The 27,957-nt window shown below is 44.6% G+C and overlaps 1 protein-coding gene across 3 annotated transcripts in view; it reads left to right on the top strand.

The window, feature by feature from the left end:
- Nucleotides 1-27,957, top strand: part of nhsl1b (NHS-like 1b) — a 242,136-nt gene that overhangs the window by 5,799 nt on the left and 208,380 nt on the right. Inside the window, exon 1 of one of the 3 annotated variants that reach the window (XM_068045514.1) lies at nucleotides 20,886-20,953. The exons of the other annotated variants lie outside the window; for them this stretch is intronic. Within the exon in view, the coding sequence (XP_067901615.1) occupies nucleotides 20,914-20,953 (40 nt within the window). The 5' untranslated portion in view covers nucleotides 20,886-20,913. Of the gene's footprint in view, nucleotides 1-20,885; nucleotides 20,954-27,957 lie in introns of those variants that run through there. 3 annotated transcript variants of the gene reach the window in all.

Raw genomic sequence — 27,957 nt, 5'->3', positions numbered from 1 at the left:
ATGCAAGTCTTTCTTGTTAATTTTTGCCTCCTGCCCCCCCCCCCCCCACATTTTATTTTCCTCATAGCCACTCTTCACATGAGCTTTGGTGAGTGTTAGTGGGCTACTCGACCACAGAAGGCATCACAGTCAAAACTGATGTACTCTTCAATCAATGTTCATAAGGAGCATTTTCCAACTGGAGGAGTTAGATTGGAATCGGACAGCAGCTCTGCCTAATTGTTAACCTCCCTAACTCGGGTGGGGGGCGGGGGTACTGCAGTCAGTTAAAACCCACCCACAATGCAAGATTGATCAACCCACACTGCGATTGAACCTGGGGCCTCCTTGCTCTATGTGGCTCACATACAATGACTTTGCTTCTCATGGGGTTGATCAGATCTGACCAGATTTTCAAAAAAAAAAGTAATATTGGAAAACTAAAAGATATAATACCTTAATTATTTTTAAGCTTCAGAAACAATCTGGTGTGTTTCTCCTTTTACAAATTCATGATGCAGAACTATTCTTGCTGGCGGTTCCTAAACACTCTCCCTAAACCTCTCAGCCTCTCTACACCTCTCTCGTCCTTTAAAACACTCCTTAAAACCCACTTATGTGACCAAACGACTGCCCTAATATCTCCTTATATGGTTGTATGTCAATTTTTGTCTGATAACACTCCTGTGAAGCGCCATGGGGGTTTTACTGGTTAAAGGCACAGTAGAAATGCAAGTTGTTATTGTGTTGAAAATAATTTGGTTGTAGACTTGGCTGCAGATTATGGGATGATTGTTGTACTGTGCTCAACAGTACTCCTGCTTTTCAGCTTGAAACGTGTCGAAATTTCAAACATGTTCTGTCATAGGAGGGAGGAGGGGTTGAAATATTGGAGCACATCATCTGCTTGTCCCAGGCTTGTGGGGGTGGGGGAAAGACCATTAAAGGGGCGGGGGTGAAGAAAAAGGAAAAATATTAAGCATGGTGTAAAAAGAAACCTTGAGATCCATTTTAAACAGTTTTTATTATGGGAAGGAAGAACCGAACATTCTTTTCAGGCAGACTTCTTAATTTGAATTCTAAATCCACAGACTTTAATCCTCCACTTTGAATGATGGTTTCTGCTGTGGGAGGAAAGCTTTGTTTGTAATCTTATTCAGTGGAGATGGAGCCCTCCTTCCACACTGCCTATCCCGTCTCTGAAGCAATGCTTATGTTAATACCATTGCTACCAAACAGATGGGACTCTCCATTTGGGTTAAACCCAGCAGGGACTAGCCACTCTTGTACTTTGTGCATCTGAGCAGTGCGTTACGCTTTGAGTTCCCACAGGGAGGGAAGCACAAAAGACTTTAACAAGGTGTAGTCTAATTGTGGCTTCAGATTTGTAATGTTCAAAAAACAAAAAGGGGAACAGATTCACAGATGCTTTTTGAGTTGAGGGAATAAATAATAATTGCAAGTTAAATAAATATAGGCGGTGTGGAGTTCTATTTTGAAATATAAACATTCAAAGGAGACAGTGGGGCATTAATGTGCAAACAGGTCATTGAGGCAGCTGGAGATCCACCCAAGGAGGCTTTTTCATTCAGCCACTTGCTTTGTTGCCAGTCAGAGGTTTTAATGTTTCGGTCTGTGTTCTACTCTTGATGTTCATGGAAGAGCTGTTTTTTGAAACTCGGGAATGCTTCATCCCTATCTTTTTGTAACCTCTTCCAAACCTACAACCCGCTGAGATTTCTGCACTCCCCCATTCTGGCCTCTTGAGCATTCCCCATTTTAATCTCTCCTCCATTGGTGGCCGTACCTTCGGTTGTCTGAGCCCTGAGTATTAGAATTCCTTTCCTAAACCTTACTGCCTTTTTTGCTCCTTCTTTAAGATTCTCCTTAAAACCTACCTCTTTGACTGAGTCTCCGAATACGTGGCTCGGTGTCAAATTAACGTTCCTGTGGAGCGCTGAGGAATGTTTTACTGCATTAAAGGCAATGTCTAAAAGCAAGTTGCTATGCGTATTTGTTTTGATTTTCTTAATTAAAAATGTGTCCTTGGCTGGTGGTGATTTGGTCATGGTGCCATGGTGTTGGGTTGTGAATTCGCAAACGATATGTTTCAGTCTGAAGGGCTTTCTGTAGTGGCTGGATCTTCAGGTCTCCCAGAGCGAAGGCTAGATACCCTTTGAATGGGACAGTGTGTTCAGATGCCATGATCCCAAGGGTTTTCTGGTCTTTAGCCATCTGAGATCACATCCACCCCCTCCCCCTCATGCCACCTTATTTAAATTCTTTAACTGCAGTATTCCTGTAAGGTGACTATGGAAAAAAGAAATGGATTAATTCTTATCCATACTAAATGTTTTACTGTTACACCAGGATCGATATTGGTAGGAGGGAGCTATGGATATTTTCTAGGCAGTTATGTAGAAGCGTCATGGGATGTCTTACCACATCTTAAAGAACAAACTTGCATTTATATAGCGCCTTTCACGACTTCTGGACATCCCAAAGTGTTTTACAGCCAATTAAGTACTTTTAACATGTGATCTCTGTTGCACTGTAGGAAATGTGGCAGCCTTTGTGGACAAGAAGCAATAAGCTAATGACCAGATAATCTGTTTTTAGGTGATAGTGCTACCACTAAGCTAAGACTTGTAATTATTTTAATTACTTTTTGAAGTATGGTAAGCAATTATGGCAGCCGTTCTGTACCAGCAGTGCTCCATAAACATCGAGTTTTTCCGGCTGCATTGCTTGGTCTTGACTTGAGGACAGCTTCTCGCCCTTTGAGAAGTGCAGTGGGATTTTCAGCATCCACTTGAGACACCAGAACAGTCAAATCCAGTTTTAACATCTCTGAGAGCAGAGTACCTCAGGCCGTGCATCACTTGCTCAGTACTGTGCTGTGCAGGAGTCATCCTAGATTGTGGGCTCGAGCCCATAACCTTCTGGCAGAAATGCTGTGGAGTTGATCCCTGGTTTGTGTTGAGTTATAGATCTCTGCTGGAGCAGCAAAAGAGGTGTTGCAGTTGTCCTCAGCATCTGCCAATGTCTAAAGGAAGTGGATTAGGAAGGGTAAATTCAGTAATATGTCTGATTGCTCTCCAGTGCCTCTTAGTGGAGGCGCATGGACTTTAAGTGGGGGTAGGCTTAGGCTCTGCTGTGAGCAACCATGGTCAAAACACTCACTTGCACCCATGGTCTAGGGGGTCACCCATGAGGAATGGGCACTTGTACATGCTAGCACACGATGGCTGGTGCCCACTGCGCCACACGGCAGGGAAAAGACACTCCTATCAGGAAAGAGGAGGGAAAGATTGTGGCCAGTAAGCGAGCGTGAAGGAGAAGAAATGCTCTTTCGCTCGATAACGTAGGGAAAGGAGCAGGACATTGAACACCACAAGCCTTTTCCGTAATTCAGTGAGATCATGGCTGGTTTGTATCCTAACTCTCCCATTTGCTTAGGCTCCATATCCCTTTATACCCTCATCTAGCACGTATCTAGCAATCTCAGATTTAAAATGGTTAATTGACCACCAGCATCTACTGTTTTTTATGGGAGAGAGAGTTCCACACTTCTTACCATCCTTTGCCTGAAGAAGTGTTTCCTAGTTTATCTGTGACCTAGCTCTGATTTTAGGGATACATGCCCTTGTCCTAGACTCCCAGCAACAGAAGTTTCTATCTATCTACCCTATCAGTCCCTTTTAAAATCTGTAAACTGCCCTGGCAGAGCTAGCTTATGATGACATGGTTGGATTCTGAAGCCACAGATTAACCATGTTGCGCCAAGGTAATGGGGCAGTAGGCAGCTGTGTGATGCACACAAATCACCCTGTCTAAAGTGATATGATCAGCATTACTGTACGTCTGGGAATTTGAAGGCTGCTGTTCTCAATCCAATTTGTACCAGTGAGTGTGGTTCACTGCACCGCGACCCAATGTGAAGCCAGACGCAGAATTCTCCTGTCTTTCCATTGTATCTCAGTTTCCTTTTGTGTGTCTCTTTTTAACCTCTTGCACATTTAGCCCCATCAGAAGATGCTAGCCTCAAGATGGCTATTGTTTCGCAGGCCAAGCCGGCCTCTAGTAACTCACCAATGTAATACCAGTTTTGGTATAACTGGCTGTCAGATAATCTGGTCATGAGCTGTTCAACAGTGTCAGGCATCGTAGCCGAGCTTGTGTTTTAAACACAGCTGCCAATTGCGTTTACCCTTCTAGTCAGCGCTCCCCTCTGTAGTCCAGTTAGGGAAGGTCAGCTAACTTGATGCTGGACTTGTTTCTATCTGCTGTGGTCTGACTTAGTCATATGCCACCTTTTCCCAACTGCGGCATCAGGAAGCTGAAAGGTCACGCATAGTCCTGAACCCATGACCAGCCACAGTTGAAGACTCCTCTTTCTACATTCCACTCTCCTGTATTCAGAACGAAACTAAGAAAAATGTGTACTATATAAGCTGTGTGGTTCTGCATAACCATCTACTAGTTTCATTTATTTTGGTGTTACTTGACTATATGACAGTGGGAGGAGGGAGGGGGTCATTACAGCTGAGCCCAGAACACTACTTGGTTACTATTCACTTGGAGGTGTCAAGAGCTGAAATTGTGGCTCTCTCTCCGTTCTTATTCTCGCTCTAACTCTCCTGCCCCTCTTCCCCTCACCACACACCTCCCCCACGCCCCCACCCCACCCGCCCCATCCAAATGCCTGGAGCTCTTGGACATAAAACCTAAACTGAGTATGAGGCCAAATGATTATATACCTCTCTTTCAGGGCCTCATACCCCTACCCTTTGTTTAATAAGTGAGCCCTGTTGGTCTGGTCCCTTGTGCAAAATATCTGGCGACTCCACAAACGGAAGGCACTCAAAGATCCCCAGATGTGCAGACACCGGTGGTACATGAGCAACTGCATTGCTGGGAAATATTGTGCTTGGATCGAGGTTCTGCTGGAATCAGCTTTTCTATGAACTGCAGATAAAAAATAGCCCAACTTGCACATTCTTTGTTCCATCCCAGACTGTTGAGTCATTCATTCAATCTAAACAAAATCACAAAATGCTGATCAAAGACATGTTTTACAAAGAGGAAAGCCCTATTTTTAAAATGGAGGTAATTTTTATTACTTTCTTCCCCCTTTTGCCTGTGCCATTCATTACTGAAAGTGTTATTTCTTGTCATGTATAGAATTCCACAAACTCCAGCTGTCTCTGGTACCTCATCCTAACTGTTTACTGTGGCAGCCATGGCTCAGTGGGTAGCACTTGTGTCTCTGAGTCAGAAGGTCATGGGTTCAAGTCCCACTACAGAGACTTGAGCACAGGATCTAGACTGACATTCTAGTGCTGTACTGAGGGAGTGCTACACAGTTGGAAGTGCAAGGTATCGATGGGCATAAACGATCCCGGCACTATTTTGAAGAAGAGCAGGGGATTGCTGTCTGGCGTCATGGAAAGTGTTTATCCCTCAAACAATATCGCTATCACACATGATTTTGTCATTATTACATTGCTGTCTGTGGGACCTTGCTGTGCAGTTTGGCTGCCATCTTTCCTACATTGCAAAGGTGGCTACATGTAGCCAAGGCAATCCTGGCCTCGCCTAACAAACACAAGCATGTAATTTTTAAACGGGGATCGCCAGAGCGTTATAAGGATTGGGAATTCTAGCCGACATTCCTTCTAAGACGTGCACGGATGCACAGCAGCCCGGAAGGTACCATGCAAGCGCTCACAAGTCGTCTTATTTAAAGTAACGCGTGTGTGTGGCCGTGCAAAAAACATGTAAAGGTACAGCACGTTGAAATGAACAGCCTGCAGCAATAAAAACATTTAAAGGGAACGTTGATTCTGACTGACTTTTTTTCCTCCCTCCCTTCTTTTCTGCCCCCCACCCCGGTAACCATTCCCACCAAATCCAGTGTGCTGAGGCAAATTAGTAGATCAGCGTACTGTTGTCCGGGGTGAGATTACCTCACTGAACACAGACTGGAGATTAAAACTAGTCTTGTGCTTTTCCTTAAGGGAATTGGTGTTTTTTTTCCCCCCAGGTCCAATTTGGAAATGAATTGACATGATTCCAGTCACTGAATCATATATTTTTTAAAAATGCTGATAGCCTGAGCTTGGGCTGATCAGGACCAGGCAATTATATGCCAGTGGTTTTCTAATTACCCTCATTATCTCTGAGTTTGGGAGGTGAAAAATTTACAAAGGTTTTTGTTTGTGATCAACTGCTCTGTGATGCACCCCTCCCTCACTAGTAAAATCTGTTTATGTTTGCGTGCATTGGGTGAAGTTGCGATTGGGTTTGACTCTAATGTACATGGTTGCTGCCTAGGCCTCTGGGGAAGCAAGGCATGACTACCTTCAGGTAAGGAGGGGAGAGCATAAGAGGGATTTAAAAAAAAAATAACAATAGCTTCAGAATATTTCATGCGTGGATCACAAATGGAATCTGGTTTTTGGTGCATTGATAATATTGGCAAAAATTGGCCCATCTATCTCTATCCGTTTAATCCCAATCCCCCCTCTCTTCTCCATCTCCCTTTTAAACACCTGGATTGACTGCTGTCTGTAGCAGTCAGGAGCACTGGGTTCTGCATTGTCAGCCCATTGTGTGAAGACTTTTTTTTTCTAAGTTTGCTTTTAAAATATCCCGTAGACTGATTACTTGGTCATCATCACATTGCTGTTTGTGGGACCTTGCTGTGTGCAAATAGGCTGTGTGTGTGTATATATAGGCGGTTTCAAAGCTAAACTTTGGTGCCCCTCATGGTTATATAGTTGCCAATATTCACTGTCCAGGATCAATATGAATTGGCAAGGTGAGTGATAGCCAATGTGGGACTGAACTATATTAAGTGTTGATGTTTTCCAGGAGTAGGGGAAAGAAAAGAGCAAGAAATGAAAGGCTACTTATAACAAATTGCAGAGCAAAGGACGAATGCTATTACATTAATTAAAACCTCGATATTGAACTTAATGTTTTGGAGAAAATTCTGGGTTCCTGCAATGCGTCAAATGGTAAATGCCATGAGTATATGGTCCTAATCTGATCAAAACAAACAGTGGGAGTCACTATAGCCAGCTCACTATCCTGTTGGAAAAGTGCATGTTTAATGGAACCACAACCCAACGATGAGTTAGCACTTTCAAGGAAGCAAAGGAAGAGCTTCCTTGGAATATGAGGACTGTTGGAAAAGTGAAAAGGAAAAGGCCCTTAATCCAGTTGTAATACCAGTTATCCCATAATTTTGCTTGAAGTTGCAGTGCTATCACAGTGGCAGCTGTGTGTACCGTCTACAAGATGCACTGCAGCAACTCTCCAAACCTCCTTTGACAGCACCTTCCAAACCCGCAACCTCTTCCATATAGAAGGACAAGGGTAGCAGAAGCATGGGAAAACCACCACCTGCAAGTTCCCCTCCAAGTCACACCTTATTCTGTCTTGAAACTACATTGCCGTTTCTTTGCTGTCGCTGGGTCAAAATCCTGGAACTCCCTCCCTAACAGCAGTGTGTGTGTACCTACACCACATAGACTGCAGCAGCTCACCACCACTTTCTCAAGGGCAATTAGGGGTGGGCAACAAATGCTGGCCTTACCAATGACCCAACCTGAGAATGAATTAAAACTCACTATGTTGACTCCTGGGATGAGAGGGATGACCTATGAGGAGAGAGTGGATAAAATGGCCCCATATCTTAGAAGAATGAGAGATGATCTGATTGAAACAATTCTTACAGGGCTTGGCCGGATAGTTACTGAGAGGCTGTTTCCCCTTGCTGGAGAGTCTAGAACTAGGGATCATCATCGTGGATAAGGGGGTTGGCCATTTAGGACTGAGATGAGTAGAAATTTCTTTACTCAGAGGGTTGTGAATGTTTCGAATTCTCTACCTCAGAGCACTATGGATGCTCAGACTTTGAGCATGTTCAAAACTGAGAGGGATAGATTTTTCAGGCACGAAGGGAATCCAGGAACATTGCAAATGGCAAAAATGGAGTTGAGATAAATTAACCATGATCGTATTGAATGGCAGAGCAGATGTGAGGGGGCATTTGGCCCACTCCTGCTCTCATTTCTTGTGTTCTTGGGTGCTATACATTAACTCCTGGATGTTTCAAAGGAAGGTTAGTTCCTCTATAGTCAAAACAATCATACATTATTAATTACAGATTTGAGTTTTGTCCAAATGCTTATGACATTGATAAGTGGTGGCCATATAGAAACTATGAACCTTTTTGACAACCAATGATTAGATTAGATTAGAGATACAGCACTGAAACAGGCCCTTCGGCCCACCGAGTCTGTGCCGAACATCAACCACCCATTTATACTAATCCTACACTAATCCCATATTCCTACCAAACATCCCCACCTGTTCCTATATTTCCCTACCACCTACCTATACTAGTGACAATTTATAATGGCCAATTTACCTATCAACCTGCAAGTCTTTTGGCTTGTGGGAGGAAACCGGAGCACCTGGAGAAAACCTACGCAGACACAGGGAGAACTTGCAAACTCCACACAGGCAGTACCAGGAACCGAACCCGGGTCCCTGGAGCTGTGAGGCTGCGGTGCTAACCACTGCGCCACTGTGCCGATGTTTCTGGTGGTCTGGGAAAATGCATTAAGTTCTGCATGGTGTGAAGTTTTTTAAAAAAATTAAGCTAAGGTGAATGGCCAAGTGCTGTATTACAGGATACTGCCAGAATTGGAAAGGGTAAAGATAAGGCAAATTAGTGAGCAGTGAGATAAGCTAAAGTTCTAGAAGTTTAGGCAGTGGTGGAAACTGAGTGTATAAGAAGTTTTGAGGGTGAGAAAAAATGCTTTGGATGAACATTTGATTTAGGGAAGTAATTGAACAACATGTAGCATGACATATCAGGAGAAACCACAGAAGAAAAGTCTGAGCACATTCACTGACCACAGTAATATCAAGACAATAGAGAAAGATTGGCTCTGATGACAATATTGTTTCTCATTGAATTACATCAGATGAATTGAGGAAATGGGTTGTAAAGCCTTTATTTTTAAAAGCTGTGCAAACACAGATCCTTGGCTGTTTTTTTTTCTTCCTCCTGGCAACCCTGCCGAGACAGGCAGAGTCAGTCTCTGGGACAAGTCCAATTGTTGCCTTGGACTCAGTCCACTCTTGCAGTTGAGTTCAGCAGTCTAGTTTTGCAGCCAAAAGTTTGTTTTTCTTTCTCCCTTGACTGTACTTGTCGGAGCCAATTGGGTGGTTGGAGAACCTACGCTCGGGCCTCTACCAGTACGATTCTAAGTTGCCTGCTAAGAAAGGGTTCTCAGCAGAAGCTGCACTGCGGCTCTTGAGTTTTCGTTGAGAACAACTCCAATCCCCCTCTTCCATATAGTGACAACAACTCTTCAACATAACAACTAAAATGTGGTCACTATCTTTGTGTTTTTGTGTGCATAAAATAGTGCCAAGGAATCATTTATGTCCACCTGAGAGGTCATACATATAATATATAGATGCATGTGGTTATTATGTGTATATTATTTCTATATGTCTATATTCGTATGTCAGCCAAGAGCGGTGTCTCAACTCATTCCATCTTCGCTGCCTCCGGAGAATCCTTGGCATCAGGTGGCAGGACCGTATCTCCAAGCAGAAGTCCTCGAGGCAGCCAACATCCCCAGCATATACACTCTACTGAGTCAGCAGCGCTTGAGATGGCTTGGCCATGTGAGCCGCATGGAAGATAGCAGGATCCCCCAAGGACGCATTGTACAGCGAGCTCGTCACTGACATCAGACCCACCAGCCGTCCATGTCTCCGCTTTAAAGACGTCTGCAAATGCGACATGATGTTCTGTGACATTGACCACAAGTCGTGGAAGTCATTTGCCAGCGATCGTCAGAGCTGATGGGCAGCCATAAAGGCGGGGCTAAAGATTGGCGAGTCGAAGAGACTTAGCAGTTGGCAGGAAAAAAGACAGAAGCGCAAGGCGAGAGCCAACTGTGTAACAGCCCCGGCAACCAATTTTATCTGCAGCACCTGTGGAAGAGTCTGTCACTCTAGAATTGGCCTTTATAGCTATTCCAGGCGCTGCTCCACAAACCACTGACCACTTTTAGGTGCTTACTCATTGTGTCTCGAGACAAGGAGGCCAAAGAGGAAGATTTCTATATATAAATAACTTGCATTTATATAGCACCTTTCACAACCTTAGGACAAGCAATGAAGTACTTCTGAAGTGTAGTCACTGTTATAAGGAAATGCTGTTGTCAGTAAGCTCCTGCAAACGGCAATTAAATAATGACCAGATCATCTGTTATAGGTGTTGCAGAATGAATAAATGTTGACCAGGACCCCAGGAGAACTCCCCTGTTGCTCTTCAAAATAGTGCCACGGGAACCTTTATGCCCACCTGAAAGGGCATTGAGGCCATCGTTTTAACGAATTACTGCAACTCGCATCCCACTCCCTCAATACTATGCAGAACTGTCAGCCTAGATTATGGAGTCTATGGAGACTCTGGAGAAGGATTTGAACCTACAGCTTATATTGCAATGCAACTGTCTATATATATATATATATATATATATATATATATCTTTTGTACTCATGCACACACATGCTTTGACACCAGCTGAAAACAGCAGCAGCCCATTGGCTGGACATTTCAGATTTGAAGTCTCCAGTTATTACTTGCCTTACAGTAGCTAATTAGCCTGGTTTGCACAGGAAAATTAAACTCTTATCCTGCCTCCAGAGTCATTTTTAGGATCATTAATCAACAGCTGCATGTGCAAGTCCAAAATGGTCCTCGTTCACAGAAAGGCAAGAGGAACTAGAGTTGTATTGTTGTAAACATGGGCAGTGATTTGAGTGAGGTGCTCCGAATGATAAAAGAAATAGATCAGATTAAAATAGATTATTTCCACTGGAAGGTAAATTGGCAACAAGAAGCCATGATCTCAAGATAAAGTTGAGATACACAAGGGGGAAGATTGGAAGAAACTTTCTCCTGCAGAATGTTATCAGAATGTGGAATGCGCTGCTACAAGTCATCAACATTATATTGGCTACAACATTCAAAAGGTACTGTCTAATTGCTTGCAACATGTAGAAGCAGAAAGCCCAGATTGAAATTCAACTTCAGTACAGGTATTTTGGTTTCAGGAGATAGTGCAGAACCATTTTCTGTGGGCACGTCACCTGTGTCTATATCAATATTTACCTCTGCTCTTCTGTAGGCCAGTTTGGAAAACTGCAGCATGTGATCCAGGGTGTGCACAGGAAGCCTACCGTCTGCTTTCCGAATTAGCCTCAAAGGGTTTGTAGGCAACTGGACGAAAACTATAAAATGGATAAAGTCAAGCACCTGGGGACAAATGCTGAGCTATGTATTTACATGCTGGTGCAGTGTTAGCTCACAACACAAGGGTACAAATGTGCTGAACTGGCTCATCATGTGTAGCAGGCTAATGAGAAAAAGGGAGGGAGACATCTAGGATTACCAACCCTCCAGGATTGCACTGAAGTTTCCAAGAATTGAAGATTAATCTCCAGGACATTGCTGCAAGCAACCCAGGAGAAAATCAAAGGAGCATCAAAAAAAATTGTTTTTTTAAAAAAAAACCTCTTTCAATACGTTAGCTATAAGAATATTGGGCACGGGGGAAAATAGGCTGTTTGACAGACAGTCAAGCATTATCCAATCAGGTAACAGAGTCTGATCACCTTCTGATTGGTGTGGGAAGGTAGGTCACCGTGAGATGGACTTGCCAGGCGACCAATGATTTTGTGTGGGTAGGTTGCCGCAGGAGGTCATGTGATGAAACCTCCAGGAATATATCCAGACAGAGTTGGCAACCTGAAAGGCGTTATTGTTGCAGGTCAGGAAAACCACTAAACAAATGGGATCACTCCACCTTTAGTCAAGTGGAGTTTATGTTTACCTGTGCCTTGAGCTGCACAATGCTTGCAGACAGCCATTTTTCAATGTTTTTTTAAATTTTTTTTTTCATGGGATGTGGGTGTTGCTGCCAAGGCCAACAGTTGTTGCCCATCTCTCATTACCCTTGAGAAGGTGGTGGTGAGCTGCCTTCTTGAACCACTGCAGTCCATCTGGTTAGGTATCCCCACAGTGCTGTTAGGGAGGGAGTTCCAGGATTTTGATTCAGCGACAGTGAAGGAACAGCGATATAGTTCCAAGTCAGGATGGCGTGTGGCTTGGAGGGGAGCTTGCAGGTGGTGACGTTCCGATGCGTTTGCTGCCCTTGTCTTTCTAGGTAGAAAAGGTTGAGGGTTTGGAAGGTGCTGTTGAAGGAGGTGTGGTGAGTTGCTCTAGTGCATCTTGTAGATGGTACACACTGCTGCCACTGTCTGTCAGTGGTGGAGGGAGTAAATGTCGAAGGAGGTGTATGGAGTGTCAGTCAAGCGGGTTGCTTTGTCCTGGATGGTGTCGAGCTTCTTGAGTATTGTTGGAGCTGCACTCATCCAGGCAAGTGGAGAGTATTCCATCACACTCCTGACTTGTGCCTTGTAGATGGTGGACAGGCTTTGGGGAGTCAGGAGGTGGGTTACTGTCTGCAGATTTACCAGCCTCTGACCTGCTCTTGTAGCCACAGTATTTATATGGCTACTCCAGTTCATTTTCTGGTCAATGGTAACCCCCAGGATGTTGATAGTGGGGTCAGCGATGGTAATGCTGTTGAATGTCAAGGGGAGATGGTTAGGTGTTCTCTCATTGGAGATGGTCATTGCCTGGGATTTGTGTGGCATGAATGTTACTTGCCACTTATCAGCCCAAGCCTGTATGTTTCCAGGTCATGCTGCATATGGACACAGACTGCTTCGGTATCTGAGGATTTGCGAATGTTACTGAAAATTGTACAATCATCAGCGAACATCACCACTTCTGACCTTTATGATGGAGGGCAGGTCATTGATGAAGTGGCTGAAGATAGTTGGGCCTAGGATACTACCCTGAGGAACTCCTACAGCGATGTCCTGGGGCTGAGATGATTGGCCTCCATAACCACAACCACTTTCTTTTGTGCTAAGTATGACTCCACCTTTCCAGCGGACAGTTTTCCCCGATTGCCATTGACTCCAGTTTTGCTTGGCTCCTTGATGCCATACTCGGTCAAAGGCTGCCTTGATGTCAAGGGCAGTCACTTTCACCTTCACCTCTTGACTTCAGCTCTCTTGTCCATTTTTGGACCAAGGTTGTAATGAGGTCAGGAGCCGAGTGGACCTGGCAGAACCCAAACTGAGCACTTTTTAACTGCTGCTTGATAGCACTATCGATGACACTTTGCATCACTTTTCTGATGATCGAGAGTAGACTGTTGGGGAGGTAATTGGCCGGGTTGGATTTATTGTGCTCTTTGTGGACAGGACATACCTGGGCTGTGTTCTTCATTGTCTGGTAGATGCCAGTGTTTTGCTGTACTAGAGCAGCTTGGCTATGGGTGTGGCTAGCTCTGGACCACAGGTCTTCAGTACTATTAGTGGAATGTTGTCAGGGCCCGTAGCCTTTGCAGTATCGAGTGCCTTCAGCTGTTTCTTGATGTCATGTGAAGTGAATCAAATTGGCCGAAGACTAGCATCTGTGATATTGGGAACCACAGGAGGAGACTGTGATGGATCATCCATTCGGCACTTCTGGCTGAAGAGGGTTGCAAATGCTTCAACCTTGTCTTTTGCACTGATGTTTGGGCTCCTCTGTCATTGAGGATGGGGATTTTTGTGGAGCCTCCTCCTCCAGTTAGTTGTTTAATTGTCCACCACCATTCACGACTGGATGTGGCAGGACTGCAGAGCTTAGATTTGATCTATTGATTGTGGGATTGCTTAGCTCTGTCTATCGCATGCTGCTTATGCTGTTTGGCATGCAAGTAGTCCTGTGCTGTAGCTTCACTAGGTTGATACCTCATTTTTAGGTATGCCTGGTGCTGCTCCTGCCACTCTTTATTAAACCAGGGTTGATCCCTTGGCTTGATGGTAATGGTAGAGTGAGGGATATGCCGGGTCATGAGGTTACAGATTATGGTTGAATACAATTCTGCTGCTGCAGATGGTCCACAGCGCCTCATGGATGCCCAGTTTTGAGCTGCCAGATCTGTTCTGAATCTGTCCCATTTAGCACAATGGTGGTGCCACACAACACAATGGAGGGTATCCTCAGTGTGAAGATGGGACTTCGTTTTCACAAGGATTGTGCGACGATCACTCCTGCCAGTACTATCATGGACAGATGCATCTGCAACAGGTAAACTGGTGAGGACAAGGTATAGTATGTTTTTCCCTCTTGGCTCCTTTATTGTCTGCTGCATGCCCAGTCTGCAGATATGTCCTTCAGGACTCAGCTAGCTTGGTCAGTAGTGGTGCTACCGAGCTACTCTTGGTGCTGGACATTGAAGTCCTCCACCCAGAGTACATTCTGTGCCCTTGCTACCCTCAGTGCTACTGTTTAACATGAAGGAGTACTGATTCATCAGCTGAGGGAGTGCAGTGGGTGGTAATCAGCAGGAGGTTTCCTTGGCCACATTTGACCTGATGCCAGGAGACTTCATGGGATCCGGAGTGAAGGTTAAGGGTTCCCAGGGCAACTCCCTCCAAACTGTATCCCACTGTGCCACCACCTCTGGTGAGTCTGTCCTGCTGGTGGAACAGGACATAATCAGGAATGGTGATGGTGGTATCTGGGATATTGGATGTAAGGTATGATTCTGTGAGTATGACAATGTCAGGTTGCTGCTTGATTAGAACAAAGAACAAAGAAAATTACAGCACAGGAACAGGCCCTTCGGCCCTCCAAGCCTACGCCGATCCAAATCCTCTATCTAAACCAGTCGCCTATTTTCTAAGGGTCTGTATCTCTTTACTTCCTGCCCATTCATGTATCTGTCTAGATACATCTTAAAAGACGCTATCGTGCCCGCGTCTACCACCTCCGCTGGCAATGCGTTCCAGGCACCCACCACCCTCTGCATAAAGAACTTTCCACGCATATCCCCCCTAAACTTTTCCCCTTTCACTTTGAACTCGTGTCCCCTTGTAATTGAATCCCCCACTCTGGGGGAAAAAGCTTCTTGCTATCCACCCTGTCTATACACCTCATGATTTTGTACACCTCTATCAGGTCCCCCCCTCAACCTCCGTCGTTCTAATGAAAATAATCCTAATCTACTCAACCTCTCTTCATGGCTAGCGCCCTCCATACCAGGCAACATCCTGGTGAACCTCCTCTGCACCCTCTCCAAAGCATCCACATCCTTTTGGTAATGTGGCGACCAGAACTGCACGCAGTATTCCAAATGTGGCCGAACCAAAGTCCTATACAACTGTAACATGACCTGCCAACTCTTGTACTCAATACCCCGTCCGATGAAGGAAAGCATGCCGTATGCCTTCTTGACCTCTCTATTGACCTGCGTTGCCACCTTCAGGGAACAATCGACCTGAACACCCAAATCTCTCTGTACATCAATTTTCCCCAGGACTTTTCCACTTACTGTATAGTTCACTCTTGAATTGGATCTTCCAAAATGCATCACCTCGCATTTGCCCTGATTGAACTCCATCTGCCATTTCTCTGCCCAACTCTCCAGTCTATCTATATTCTGCTGTATTCTCTGACAGTCCCCTTCACTATCTGCTATTCCACCAATCTGTGGGACGGCTCTCTGAATTTTGGCAGAAGCTCCCAGCTGTTCGTAAGGAAGACTTTGCAGGGGTGACAGGGCTGGGTTTGCTGTTGTCATTTCTGGTGCCTAGGTCAACTTTTGTGTAGTGGTTTTGTACGACTGAATGGCTTGCTAGGCCATTTCAGAAGGCAGTTGAGAGTCAACCGCATTGCTGTGGGTCTGGAGTCATATGTAGGTCAGACCAGTTAAGGACTGCAGATTTCCTTCCCTGAACTACCATTGAACCAGATGACTTTTATGACTATCGATGGTAGTTCCATGTTCGCCGTTATTGACAAATTTTTATTAATTAGATGAATTTATTAATTAATTGAATTTAAATTCCATCAGCTGCCATGGTGGGATTTGAACCTCTTTCCCCAGAGTTAGTCTGGGTCTCTGGATTACTAGTCCAGTGACATTACCACTACGTCACTGTCTTTCCCTCCCCTTTAAAGGCAGTCAACCACACCTAGTATGATTTAAAACTGCTGTAACTATCCTGATGTGGTTAGGTGATAAGGCTGGAAAGGAAAACAAAAAAGCTAGTCCTGTGGGTCTGTCGAACAAATTTGATGTGTTTCTGCCCTAAGCAACTTTGGGAATTGCATGATGTGACTGATTGTGGGAAAGTGACTGAGTTTTGAGCTAATTTAGTTGAACTCCAGTGATCAGAAGCAGCAGTTCACACTTGCGTAGATAAGAAAAATGCTCCTCGAGTTTCACAATTTTGGGGAGGCAGTTCCGAGGAGGAGAAATACATACTGAGCAGTTTGAGAATTCAATTTTTTAAAAGAGCCTGATATCAGGAAGTTCAGTGATCTTTAGGGAAGTAAACTTGCTGTCCTTACCCAATCTGTCCCGTTTGTGACTCCAGTCCCACAGCCATGTAGTTGACTCTTGACTGCCTGTAGAGGCCAAGTGAGCCACTCAGTCACATCAGACCACTTCCAGCACCGTCACCTTACAGACTGCAGTGGTTCAAGAAGGCGGTCCACCACCACCACCATTTCAGAGCAACTAGGACATGAGCAATAAATGCTGGCCTTGCCCACGATGCTTATGCCCCAAGAATGGAAAAACATGCAAGTCAGCAAGCACTGTAAATGCACAGTAGCTCAAAAAGAGGTTAGCCTTTCAAATGACAGTCTTTAACAGAGTTGCTAAGCAAGAACCCTATCTGTTCTCTGGGCCCTGGGGTAAGTGTTACTGTGTGATGCAGGGAGATTGTAATCGAGCATGAGATGCTACGCTGCATTTGGTTGATATCAGTTAATGGAAGTAAGGTCAAACGTCACTGGCAGTCATCCCCAGGTGCCCTGCATGATTGGCCTTTGCCATTAACAACCTTCTCAACGGAAGCAGGAGTAATCATATTTCAAACCCCTTCCTTTCTCGTCCTCAGTACTTCTGCCATGATGACCCAGCCTCTAGAAATTTCAAATCGAAACAAAAATCTCCAAGTGGAAAGAAAACATAGATTTAACACTGGGCGACCATTTCTGCAGTCAGCCTTCCTTCCTGAAGTATACAGCAGTCTTGTGTCTATGCTACTTTCTGCTCTGTTTAAAAGAAGCTATATTTTGTGTCTCCCTTTCTTCCTCTCTTGCTGCCACCCCTCATTAAATGGTGTCCTTAAATACATTGTTTAGTATAATTCACCCCTATTTGGACTGTTAGTGTGATTGTTCTTATGCTATGGTGGTTTGATGCAGTGCTGGTATTGGGGAGGGCTTGCTGTGGATCGGCACAGCTGTAGCACTCCCTGTATTAGCACAGTTATACAACAGCAGTGCCCGGTTCGGGAAACCGCAGTGACCCCAGCAGAATGTGAGAAACGAGTTGGATTTGCATCATCCCTTGACAAAGCTTTTATTTTTGTTTCCATTTTCCTTGCTGGATCTCTGGAGGTCTCCATGCTAGTGTAAGGTTCCAAAGCACCTTTGCATGTGGTGGGCATCCTCCACATGAGCTTTCTAAGCGTTTAGAAGAATTGTATTTAACATAATTTTTTTTTATTAGCCCAGTGATGGTAGCCATCCTCTGAACAGAGGGTCAGAAAGAAAGAACTGCATAGGTAATTGTGCCTTTCACGATGTTAGGTTGTTCCAAAATGTTTTACAGCCAATGAAGTGCTTTTGAAATGTAATCACAGTTGTAATGTTGCAGATGTGGCAGCCAATTTGCACACAGCTCCCATAAACAGTAATGTGAAAATGACCACAGAATCTGTTTCTGATGGATGCTGGTTGAAGGATAAATATTGGCCCCGCCACCAGGGCCAACACCCCTGTTCAACTTCAAAAATAGTGCCGTGGGATTGTTAACGTTCATGTGAGAGGGGATTGGTTTAACGTCTCATCCAAAAGTCAGCACATCTGACAGTACAGTATTCCCTCAGTACTTCACCGATGTGTTAGCTAAGATTATGTGCTCGAGTCTCTGAAGTTGGACTTGAACTCACAACCTTTTGGCTCCGAGGTGCAAGTACCTCCACTGGCTAATGCAAAGAATAACGGAAAAAAGAAGCAAGCAGGGTATCTCATCGTGGGATCTAGTTTGAGGCTACGTGGAGTGAAGCAGCTAATTAAGGCTCTGATGAAAGGTCATAAACCTGAGACATTAACTTTTTTTCTCTCTCCACAAATGCTACCAGACATGCTGAGTATTCCAGCATTTCTTGTTTTTTTTAATAAGTTGAGGCACAGTTATTATCTTGCTCAATCTGTCAAGCCATCGCCATCCGATAAGTTAATCGCTTTTCCCCTCTCCTTTCCAGTGCTGGCAGACTTGCTGTATATTTGCAGTATTATGTGTGTATGGTTTTGCTTCAATATTGTAACTTCAACTTGTGAGCTCCTCAAAGTGATGCGACCAAGAGTCATTGTTTATACAGAAATATTTGAACAAAAATGCAGATAGACCAGAGGAGGGAATGCCAGGTGGCAGTGAAATGTTCTGAGACTGTTAGGTGAGGAGCAATAAATGGGGCTTTCACACTTGTGCTTCTTTAGTTCAGATTGAGGGACAGTGATGACTGTGTACTCAGTCTCGCTCTTCCCATTACTAGAACTGGCTTTCTCATCCCTGTGCCAGAATTGTCACCCCAACTTTTTAACAGGTCCGCATGTTATGTTCAAGTCATTCCATAGCCTGGCCCCTCATTATCTCTCTAACCTCCTTCAGTCTTACAACCTTTAGAGATCATTGGGCTCCTCCAAGTCTGGCCTCTTATGCATCCCCGATTTCGTGCGCTCCACCATTGGTGCTCGTGCCTTCGGCTGCTAGGCCCAAAATTCTGGAATTCTCTCCTAAACCTAACTGCCTCTTTACCTCTTTCTCCTCTCGTTCATTCAGACACTTACTAAAACCAACTTCTTTGACCAAGCTTTTGGTCATCTGCTGTAATATCTCCCTTGATGGCTCGGTGTCAAATTTTGTCTGATTATGCTTCTATGAAGCACTTTGTGATGTTTCACTACGTTAAAGCTGCTATGTAAATGCAAGTTGTTGTTGAATCCCTAGGGTTTTGGAAACTCTGGTTCAATGACTACCAGTTGCTCTCCTGTGTGAGCCCCGACAATGAGTATCGGCACACTGTTGGACCACAGCCAAGCCTAGTCATATTTTCAGTGTAATTTCAGAGTTCCAGCATCTGCAATATTTTGCTTTTCTAATATTTTCTCCAACGTACATGCATATGCAGTTATGCCCAGAATTACAACAGTGATTGGGAGCAGAGAATCAGCTGATTATTTTCCTCCCTTCTTAGACTAGACATATTGAGGCCTGTTGTAGCACCCCCAACTGCCATTATCGATGAGATTGGCTAATTAGGCACAGACGGGCAACTCACCTGAATTCTGCTGGTCTATGTGGCTCGGCCACTCATTAGTTAAATGTACTGACCAATCAACGTGGAGGTGTTGCAGTGATTTTAATTAACCACCTAACTGTACCTTGCGGGATGGGTATAAATGTTTCTGCAACATCAGTCAACAGATGTGTCTTGTATCATGAATTGACAGGATATCTTGGTGTGATTTGTTTTATTCCCCATGTAGAGGAATATTCTGGGTTCAAGTCCCACTCCAGAAACTCGAGCGCATAATCCAGGCTCCAGTCCCAGTACTGAGGGAGTGCTGTACTGTCGGAGGTGTCGTCTTTCGGATAAGACGTAAAACCGAGGGCCCGTCTGCCCTCTCAGGTGAACCTAAAAGATTCCATGGCACTATTTCAAAGAGCAATAGGGAACTTAACCCGGGTGTCCTGGCCAATATTTATATCTCAACCAATATCACTAAGATAGTTTATCTGGTAATAATTGCTGTTTGTGGGATCTTGCTGTTCACAAATAGGCTGTCCCTATTCTCTGCTACAACAGCGACTACACTTCAAAAGTACTTAATTGGCTGTTTTGGAACATCCTGAGGTCATGAAAGGTGCTACAGAAGTGCAAGTCTAACTTTTTTTTCTTGTAACAGTCTTATTGAAACCATTTAGAAGTTGAAGACTGAACTTCAGTATTGGGCATTGCAAACCAACAATCTTCTCTTCACCTGCCATCTACATATTTACTTTGCCACAGGAATTACCTCAAGGAATGGAAGCCCTGACTATATCTCTACCCTCCCAGTACTCCTGCCCAAACCCCTGCCTCAGTGCAGGGCAGTGGAGCCAGTTACTACATCCTGCAACAACCAGGCTAAAATCAACCAGCTTGGTGTTCCATGGCTACCACTTCTCTGCACTCATACTGTTTGCGTTCAGCCATTTCACCAGCTGTGCTCTGTACCCGATCCCCTGCCAGCACTGTATGGTGGTCTCTATTACTTATTGAGGTCCTGTATTCCCCAGCTCAATCCCTCCATGGTTTGGGGCTCTGCCTTTTGAATGTAAAGTGTCTGAGAAGCTAAGGTTATGATGTATACTGTAATTGCCTACCTTTGGTGACCTAACAACATCTAGAAAGCTCATCTTTGCTGCTTCCCACAACAGAACTCGTTTTCCTGTAATGGAACAGACTCATTCAAAGAATGACAGAGTACCTCTGAGTTGCACGCTATCCTAACTTGGATATATAAAGCTATTCCTTCATTGTTGCTGGGTCAAAATCCTGGAATTCCCCATCTTCACTACGTGGACTGAAGTGCTGCAAGAAAAAAGCCCACCACTACCTTCTCAAGAGCAATGAAGGATGGGCAATAAATGCCAGCCTATCCAGTGATGCCCCCATCCTGAGAATGAACTCTTAAAAGTAATTAAAATGGGCACAGACTGGAACAGAGAAGACGGAAGACCAACAGGTAGTTTAGATTTAATTGCTGTGAATATATCGGGTGATGAATATACACACTCAGCAGATATTTGATAGAGAAGTCAATCGAGAATGGTGTAGGGTTTCCTTTGAATGTTGAGACTGGCCAGAATGGCCCTCTGCAATGTTGCATGGTTATCCAGTGCTGTCTTTGGAAAAAAATAGTGTGAGGATTGGACACTGTTAGTTATGCCTGCCACTTACCTAATCTAATCTGCATACAAAAGCTATAATTCTACCAATTGTAATGGCTCTGATTTCCACCTAGTGATAGATTAAACAGTAATTTGCATTTCTGTAGAGCATATCTTGTATAAAATGCATTTTTAATCTTGCTCCTTGCAGACAAAGTTAAATTGAGGATATTGAAAGTTTTTTGTGACTGTCACATTTATCTTCTGTGTTGAATTCAAATCCTGAAATACTCCGGTTTTTGTTTCCTCAGTCACCCCTGGGCTGAAACCTATAGATTAGAGGATTGTATTGTATTTAGCGGGAAATTTTCTCGGATAGGCTTGTTTCCTGCCATTATCCATCCTGATGGACTGCATTGCAGCGAATACTTCCTGTGGTTCAGTATGATTTCTTCCCAAGCCCCTTTTTCTGTTCTGAGTGTTGATCTGTGTTGGGGTATCTCCAGCCTTCTAGTAATGGATCTATGTAAGTTTGAACAATGTTTTTTTTGCAGTTGGTTTAAATCCTACCCAGGATTAGGCTTTCCAGCAGGACTTGCTGGCTAGGTATCCGGACTGGCTGTATCCTTTGCTTCTAACGCAGGGGTGCTGACACCAGTTCTAGTTCCCAGACCAGGCTCATTTCACATTCCACTAACTCAGTATGGAATGTGAATTGTCCCTGCTCTGTGAAGTGCCACCATGGAGGTTGCGTTTTTTAAAAAAAAGTAGAAATCTCAGTGGTATTAGAACTGTTTGGTTGAATCAAATTGCTGAGTAACAAATGCCAGCTGTTTCCTATTTGGATTGAGTGGGTTTCAAGATCTGAAATGTTTAACGAGCAATTCTCATTAAACAAACTGTGAGAATAATCCCTGGAATTAGTGCGTGGCCAGTTTTTCACTGCAGAGTAATTTGCTGTGTTGTTTAGAGAGCATTGAGTAGTCTGTTTGTACTAGAGAGGCTGCAGCCTGAGTGAATTCAACAGGGACACCACAGGAAGGGAGGTTGTGTGCCCAGCCACTTGTGCTGTCTGGAAATTGGCTGAAAAGCGCCCTAACGGGGATCCGGTCTGTCGCTGGCTGTCATGTTCACGTGGAGAATGCAAAAGCTGCTGCCCTTGAGGCTTTCCAATTGTTCAATAGCACAGGTGCAGCCATTGTCCTCCCATTCTCTGCAGTCTCCATACAGCCAATTTTGATAATGAAATCCAGTTTTTAATCCAGCATTAGAAACCTCCCTGTCACCTCCAGTATAATTACTGTTAGTGACTGTCTTGTTTATTCGACAACCCACAGTGCTTGTTGAATTTAGTTTAGAGTAATATTATTTTGATCCTTCTGCCCACTCCCACTACCATGTATTTTCTTAAATTGATTAGGATTCTCCTGTTTTAGTGATAGATATTGGAGAGACCAATGGGGAGAACATCCGCTGCTCTTCGTACATCACCGATGTGGGAGATTGCACTTGGGTCTTGTCAGCACACCTTCTGACTGACCTCAGCCAACTCCCCGCAGGATTTTAACTTTTGTTCTTCTCACAGAGTAAGCGGAGAGTGTCTCATTTCTGCTTCATGACTCCGCATCAGAAGGTTGTGGATTTGAGTCCCACTCTGGAGGCTTGAGCACATAATCTAGGCTGATGCTTCAGTATAGTACTGAGGGAGTGCTGCACTATCGGAGGTGTCTTCCTCTGTTCGATACATTAAACAGAGGCCCTGTCTGCCCTTTGTGGGTATAAAAGATCCCATGGCATTATTTTACGAAGAGCAGCGGATGTTCTCCCCATTGGTCTCTCCAATATTTATCACTAAAACAAATTATCTGGTCATTATCACATTGCTGCTTGCTGTGCACTAATTGGCTGCTGAGTTTCCTACATTACAACAGTGACTGCACTTCAGAAGCACTTGATTGGTTGTAAAGTGCTTTAGATCATCCTAAGGTGTGAAAGGCACCATATAAATGAAAGTTTAAGTTGCTTCGTTCAAAATCTAAAATCTACATTGTAACAGTGACCACACTTCAAAAGTACTTCATTAGCTATAAAGCGCTTTGGGATGTCCTGAGGTTGTGAAAGGTGATATACAAATTTGTTCATTCTTGGGTGAACTGGAGTGAAGAAGCTGTCACTGCCAATCATAGGCAGTGAGCCAAAAAGTACAGCAACACCTACAATTAAGACAATTACGGGTAAGTGAAAATAAAAGAGGGCAGGAGACAGGTTGAGCGCTCTCACGGCACAGAGCTTCCACCTTCTGAGCACATCACAGGAGCTCAACTGTGATCCTGGGAAAACCGTGCTGCTGATGTGCAACTAGCAGAAGAATAATGTTTTAAGCTAATTCGAGCTCTGCTTGTTCACATATATATTTAATTTGTTCAAATCTGGCTTGTGTCATTCGGGCATAAATAGGCTTCTGTTCTCCCTCATCCTGTGTCAATATTTTCCCCTCTTCAGCAGTAAATGACGTCTACTTTTTTCAAAAATAGTGGATGGCATTTATATTACCACCGATTAGAATTCTCAGTGGAGCAAAAGTTAGTGCCCTCTTAATATACTTGCAGCTTACAATGATCCAGTTTCCCTCCCAAGGGCATAGACGAAATGACAACCATTGGGTAAGACAGCAGAGTGTGTCAGGTGTTACCTAGAATTACATCAGTTTTACAGGAAATAAAAAGCACATTCGGCCCAACTAGCCCCTGCTGGTGTTTATATTTCACGCCAGTCTCCTCCCACCCTATTCATCTCACCCTATCAGCATAACCTTCTATTCCTTTCTCCCTCATGTACTTATCGAGCTTCTCGTTAAAGGCATATATGCTATTTGCCAGAAGTGCCATTTTCCCAACACACAGTGGGTAAAGAAGTTTATCCTGCATTCTTTACTGGATTAATTAGTGACTATTTTAATGTAAAGGGTATGGCAGAGGGTAAATTAGCCAAGGACCCACCTCCTTTGCACCATATATTGTCCGTGGTAGAAAGTGCACTTTTGTGAATGTCTGGATAAGGCCAGTTGCCTTTACCACTGGTGACAACTATAGGTGAGTCCAGTCCTGCACTCACCTGACGTCCTTCCATGCATACTTTCCAACAGGGGTCGTGAGGTAGCACTCTGAAGTGGGAACCTTGCCTTTTTTATGGTCCTTGACCAGCTGGCATGGTTGAAACCTGGGATTTTCCAGGTATATGCAGCTGTTCCACACCAGGCTGCGCAGTTGCCAACTGAACTACTAGGGGAAGGTGAAGTAGGTCGGATGTTTCAGTGCAGTCCGAAGCCATTTGGCCCTTCACGTGTGTACTGATGTTTCCAGATGAGTCATTAAGCTGAATCTCACTCCTGCTTGCACCCCATACTGTTTCAATAATCTTTCTCAACATGATTCACAGAGTTTGCTTCAACAAAGTTTATGGCCGAGAATTCCACATTTTAACCACCCGCTGTGTAGGAACATTTTTCCTAATCAGCTCATCAGTTTTTTTTGTGTGACTTAAATTTGTGCCCTCTCATTGTCAACTATTGAAAGCAGCACGCTAAACTCCTGAAGTCTTGTATTGGGACACCTGTCAACCATTTCAACTTACTCTGCAATTCAACACATGTTATTTACAGAGGGGTTTGTTGGTATAATCATAGTGTTCACATAGTGGTCATGGAGTGCGCTTTAAAGGTTGGGGCAATTTGCTTACGGTCCTTTGGAATTTTGCTGAGTGATGAGCTACTGAGTCTGAAATGTGATGGACTTTGTAAAGTTCAGGCATTGCCCTTTGTCGAGTACTAGAAGTGGGTGTTGGAGTTGTTTGCACGTTTATGGCCTGAGCTGGTTATTATGAGCTCATTTCCGGTAGCATTACAGGCAGCGCATGTCAACGGCTCTGGTTACTCCAGGTGGCCATCATTATAATGGGCCTTGATTTCATCACCTCTTGTCTGCTTGTACAGGAAAGCAGCCTTTCTAACCCAGAGGAGGATGATGAAAGAGGAAACGCAGTGCTTTAAGTATAATCTTTGGAGTGAATTTGAATTACCCAGTGGCACTTGGCTCAGGATTAGCCTTTCATGCAGGATGTAATATTAAAAGTAACTAAGATGAGTGCTCTGCCCAGATGGAGTGCAAATGCTAACCAGACTTTGGCACCAATTCAAATATTGAGGCATCAGCAGCTGAAATGCTCGCCTGGCTACCTCAGAGCTCTCCCTCCCACCCACTGCTGACTGAGGTGAAGTTTCGGGATCTAAGTCCATACTGACCGGGGTTTGACCCTACAGTCTGCTGGAGCAGCGATATTGGGCTGCTGCTCTTAGCCTCTTATTGAGGGAGGGAGAAGTCAGCCAGATGCTTCCTTGTGGTCAAGTAGTTCGATGACCAGGTACAGAAAGAAACCCAGCACCTGTGGGACTGAATCCAAAGGAAGAGTCCCAGAATTCTGAAGAGGTGGGGAGGGGGAAAATACTGCGATTTCTTCTTCTCAGCGAAGAGTTCCGCAGATACTACTTTTTGTGTTGGTATGTGGAGGAACAGGAGCCCTGAAACATGCACTCTTATTGTCTAAATAATAGTTTTGCATGTGTTGTAAACACAATAATCCCTTTACTGTGCGAGCTGAAACCTGTAGCAGCAGTTTATCCTTGAGCTGACTGGGTGGTAGGCCTTCCGCGCTTTGCTTTATCTGCTGAAGTGATTCCAAAAGCAGTTGCTGGTCCTTACAGAAAACACACTTAATCCATAAAGGGATAATTGGAGTTTAGAGGGTTGGAAGGAAAGCTGGAAATCTGAACTACAAAAAGACGTTGCTGGAAATGTACAGATTCATCAGCATTGGAAAAGAGAAAATGCAGGGTAACTCTGTAATTTGAAGGCGGCGACTCATCCCCTGGGGCAACTAGGGATGGGCAATAAAAGGCCGAGTCACCATCACCCATGTCCCGCAAACAAAAGAGTCAGCCTCCATTCCCAAAATGTCACCCTGCCCACTTCTAGTCAAATGTCACTTGGCTTTTGTTGTTTATAGCCTGACGCATTCCTGCCTAATCTCCTCATACCTGAATCACAGAATTGTTACAGTACATTCAGCCCACCTGGAACCACCCGGTTCCATTTGGTTGTGATGTTGCAATGCTCATCACAATCTCGAGGCTGGCACCATGTCCAGACTCCGCTTTCAATGTTGGTTTGGAGAGAGGTTTGGCTTTGTTTTTTGTTCTTGCCTGTGTTCAAAGATGGGCTTTGAATTTCTATTTCTCATCCTTGTATTCAAATCCTTCCATGGCTTCGGCCCCCTCCCCTCCATCTCTGTAACCTGCTGCTGACTTCATCCTACCATTGGTGACCATGCTTTCAGCTATGTAGGCCCTAAGTTCTGGAACTCCCTCTCTCCCTCTTTGCTCTTTTATGTCGCTCCTTACAACTTATCTCTCTGACCAAGCTATTGGTCACCTGCTCTAATATCTCCTGATTTGGCACTGTCAGTTTTTCTCAGTTTAATAAAGTTCCTGTTAAATGCCTAGGGACCTTTTACTGCATTAAAGGTGCTCTGTAAGTGTTTTTTTTCCAAAATATACTTTATTCATAAAAATCTGTTAGAAGCAAAGCAGTTCCAAGTTGACATTCCAGAAAATGCAAAAGAAATCAGTTTTCTTCAATACAGAACGTGAGTTGTCTCGCAACCCTTCCATTCCATTTTACATGCGATATACATTTACATTACACAGCAAAACCATATTTGGTGCATTCAGCCCGAGGGGTTTTACACAGGTTCCAACGCCTTGGTTCACTCTGGTGGAAGGGCCTTACTCAGTGGCCTTTCCCCATTGAGCCCAGCGGTGGCTGCCCCAAGCTTTAGTGCGTCCCTCGGCACGTAGTCCTGGACCTTGGAATGTGCCAGTCTGCAACACTCGGTGGTGGTCAACTCTTTGCACTAGAAGACTAGCAGGTTTCAGGCAGACCAAAGAGCGACTTTCACCGAGTTGATGGTCCTCCAGCAATAGTTGATGTTTATCTCTGTGTACGTCCCTGGGAACAGACCGTAGAGCACAGATTCCTGTGTTAGAGCTGCTCGGGATGAACCTCAACAAAAACCACTGCATCTCTTTCCACACTTGCTTTGCAAAGGCACATTCCAGAAGGAGGTGGGCAACAGTCTCCTCCCCACCATAGCCATCTCGAGGGCAGCATGCAGAGGTGGTGCAATTCCGGGCGTGCAGAAAAGATCTGACGGGGAGGGCCCTTCTCACCACCAACCAAGCTATGTCTTGGTGCTTGTTTGAAAGTTCTGGTGATGAGGCATTCTGCCAACTGACGTTGGCAGTCTGCTCGAGGAACCATCCGACAGGATCCATCATCTCCTTTTCCCGTAGGGCCTTGAGGACATTCCGTGCAGACCACTGCCTGATGGATTGGTGGTCAAAGGTGTTTTTCTGCACAGACATTTCCACGAAGGATAGGTGGTACGGCACGGTCCAATTGGATGGAGTATTCCGCGGCAATGTGGCCAGACCCATCCTTCGCTGTGTAAGTAGTTTAAGTGGGCAGATAGCTACACTTGCTGCAACCGGGGATTGCACTCGCTGCCTTGATCCAGCAAAGCTATTCCCATTTCAGTAATACCACTCGCTCTTTTGCTGTTGTGAAGATGTTGATTAATGCTGGTGTACAATTGTGTGGCAGGGTTCTGGCCTTGCTTAAGTGGACATGCTTCACATATTCGGCAGTGAGATATCGGTGCTCTACTCTACCTTGGGTGGGGAGGAGGAGACGTCATCCGAGCCCGATCCTGTCCTCGATGGACATCTAGGCCTTTCTAGTAAGGG

The sequence above is a fragment of the Heterodontus francisci genome, chromosome 13, assembly GCF_036365525.1.
Source record: "Heterodontus francisci isolate sHetFra1 chromosome 13, sHetFra1.hap1, whole genome shotgun sequence".
In the NCBI taxonomy this organism is placed as follows: Eukaryota; Metazoa; Chordata; class Chondrichthyes; order Heterodontiformes; family Heterodontidae; genus Heterodontus; species Heterodontus francisci.
Note: the sequence above shows the minus strand (reverse complement) of the source record. Positions and strands in the feature narration are given on the sequence as shown.